At 37.5% G+C, this 3,223-nt stretch overlaps 1 protein-coding gene across 1 annotated transcript; it reads left to right on the top strand.

Moving 5' to 3' along the window:
- Positions 1 to 258: 258 nt before the first annotated feature.
- LOC105117347 (uncharacterized) lies at positions 259 to 2,364 on the top strand. The gene is made up of 4 exons (XM_011014974.1): positions 259 to 583; positions 660 to 1,421; positions 1,528 to 2,067; positions 2,128 to 2,364. Exons 1-4 carry the CDS (start codon positions 260 to 262, stop codon positions 2,293 to 2,295), a joined length of 1,794 nt encoding a protein of 597 aa, XP_011013276.1. The 5' UTR covers position 259; the 3' UTR covers positions 2,296 to 2,364.
- The last annotated feature ends 859 nt before the right edge of the window (positions 2,365 to 3,223 follow it).

Below are 3,223 nucleotides of genomic sequence, written 5' to 3'. Positions count from 1 at the left end.
TAGATGTGCAAGATTGAGATTGTTAATGAATCATGAAATTCCTGAAGATATTCGCTGGTTGATTGAAGTAAAGGTTTGATTATTAGATGAGTCCTCTAACTCCTTCATTTCACACATGCTTGGAACAGGTAAAAGCACTTTTTCAAAGAAACATCGTGCAAAACGACTGAAAGTTTGTCATAGATGTGCTAGGTGGACTTGTAATACACAATCTCGTTCTTTAGGAATGGTATCTATAAACCGTGAAGATAAAATATTAATGGTTCGCAGCCAGCGTCGCAGGCTTAACTTCTTTCAACAATGGCTTTCTGACTTTTTCGATGGAGAAAAATTACAAACTGGCCAATCAAGTTTGTTTCCCATCCTCAACACGGATGCTTTTAGAAAGATGCCAGATATAAAATTTCTCCAACTAAATTACACGAAGTTCTATGGAAGTTTTGAGCACTTCCCTAAGAATTTGATATGGTTATGTTGGCATGGATTCTCTTCGAGATCCATACCAAATCACGTATGTTTGGAGAAGCTGGTGGTTCTTGATCTATCCAGAAGCTGTCTAGTTGATGATTGGAAAGGCAAACCGGTATGTATCGAGTCTCTCGCTATAGCAATCTCTTTCGTTTTCAATTGATAACAACTAAATTCATGTATTTTCGCAGTTTTTTCCAAAATTGAAAATTCTTGATCTCCGTCACTCTCATGATCTCATTAGAACCCCAGACTTCTCGGGTCTCCCAAGTCTTGAAAAGCTAATACTTGAAGACTGCATCCGTTTGGTTCAAATTCACGAATCTATTGGTGATTTACAAAGATTGTTGATCTTAAATCTAAGAAACTGTACAAGTCTTATGGAGCTTCCAGAAGAAATGAGTAGATTGAATTCACTTCAAGAGCTGGTTTTAGGTGGTTGCTCAAATCTTGACATCTTGAATATGGAGTTAGAGCATCATCAGGGGCGCAAGTTGCTTCAAAGTGATGGAATTGTTGCAAGTACATCATTCATTTCATCTCTTCCATTGAAGCTATTCTTTCCCTCTAGGTTTTCAGCGAGGAAAATATTGAGATTTACGTTGTTTACTCTGCCACGCTCCTTGACGAGACTAGATTTAAGTGGAACTCCGATTCGTTTTCTTCCAGAAAGCATCAAGGATCTTGGTCCACTCAGACATCTATATTTAAGAAATTGCAAAATGCTTCAGGCACTCCTAGAGCTTCCATCCCATTTGTGGTCGTTAGATGTGTCCTTTTGCTATTCACTTCAAAGACCTGCAAATCCAAACAGTTCGAATAAAGCAGATGGTTGCGATCAATTTGTCGAGTTCCAAGATTGGATAAAGCAAGAATTAATCCAAACGTTTGACTCACACGTGTTCAGAATAATGGAAACGGTTTGTGCTCAAATACAGCCATCGAGATTTCAGGTTCTCCCTCACCCATTTTATTGTTTTTGAAATCTACATTTGATTGAATATTTGTCATTTGCTCATTTTATAGACATTGTTTATAGACATTGTTTTGGTGGTACAGATGACATTTGTATATGGCAAATTCAACTTTGTCAACTTTGTATTTGATGAAGATGAGATGTTAAGGAGGTTTCATGAAGAGGAAGAAGAGGATAAATGGCTAATTCAGAATGAGTTTACAGATAACTTTTCATTCAAAATATTCTCACCTCCTGCGCACCGGATATGTGGCTTTAATCTGTTCACAAGGTTTAGTGTGACGTCAGAGTACAGTTGCTCTGAAGAAGTTGGTATTGAAATCAGAAACAATATCAGTGGTCAATCCTTGAGTCGTCAAGGGGTCTTCCCTGCGTGTAACATGCGGAGGTTTCGTGAAATCCAATCGCTAAGCCACTGGAAATTAGGGGCCAATGATCCTACATTTGATAATGGTGATGACGTGAGTATTTCAGTGCTTCCACATGATCCATCCCTAAGCAACTGGATTTTCGCCACATATGATAACGGTGATGACATGAGTATTTCAGTGCTTCCCCATAATCCAGCTATTCAAATAAGGACGATTGGTATCCAATGGTTGCATGAAGAGGAAGGAAATGATAATGATATCCAATCAAAGAATGAAGATATCACATCCCATTGCAGCAGCTCATCAAACAGTGAAGTTATCAATGCCCACAACAGTAGCGATGAAGATGACGTACTCAAAGTAGGAATAGCTTCTCATATTTTTAGAAATTATTATTGCCTTTCCCATTATAATCATGATGCCATGGAAGCAAGGATGTGGACTTTTGAAAAGAAAGTTCGAGAGGCAATAGAACAATGATAGGTTGAATTAAACAATTGGTGATTTTTAATAGTTGTATAATACGGACCTTGCATTAAGTGTTTTCAATCATTTGCTCAATAAATTAAAAATTCCAAAGAACAAATCAATATTTCTTACCTTACTTTGTCTTACAATTCGGAGAAAGATGCCATAAAGACTTTGACGTGTATGCTGATGCTGTACATCCAAAGATAAAATAATTTATAAAATAATCAGGCAGTAATAAGGGGTAGACAAAATGGAACTTAATCTTGAACGAACAGAAGATACAGTCAATAATCTTTCATGCTTTACCGTTGAGTAAGAATGACGAGCACATGGCTGTTCGCCATTAACAGAGACGTCTTTGTAGCATTTAGGATCTGCACGGTCTGGAAAAGCAGGTTGGTGATGCTTTTTATCAATATGTGGTGCAAACACAAAAAGTACATGGATTCCCACATTTCAAAACTTGATTTTATTGTTACCAAATAAATGTTTATTGCGGTTTGTATGAAACGCAGAAGTAACCATGTAAACCAACGCTTTCTTTACAGTGTTTAGAACATGCAACGATGATAAGATTGTAACATTGTTAAGTCTACCAAAAACATATATGTTTGAGCCAGCTGCTACTGCTGCTGCAAGTCAATGTCTATGAAACATATACAAAGCATCAAAAAGTACAAAATCAACAGATGTTCTGCAAGATGACACGACGTCAAGACAACTCAAGTAACATCCAGAATCAGGGCTCTGCAAATTAATGAAAATTATCGGTGTGTGTTAGGATATTGCCACTTATATGGCAGCATATACAACCGATCTTCTAGAAAGGATGGCTGCCATTGGTATTGTCAAAGAGGGCTGCTAGGTGTCATCACCAATGTTGAAGATGAGCTGGAGTTGGTGGCCATCATTGTTAACAAAAAAGCAAGAGAAGCTG

This window comes from Populus euphratica, unplaced genomic scaffold, assembly GCF_000495115.2.
Source record: "Populus euphratica unplaced genomic scaffold, PopEup_1.0 scaffold1306.1, whole genome shotgun sequence".
In the NCBI taxonomy this organism is placed as follows: domain Eukaryota; kingdom Viridiplantae; phylum Streptophyta; class Magnoliopsida; order Malpighiales; family Salicaceae; genus Populus; species Populus euphratica.
This window is presented reverse-complemented; position numbering and strand designations above follow the sequence as displayed.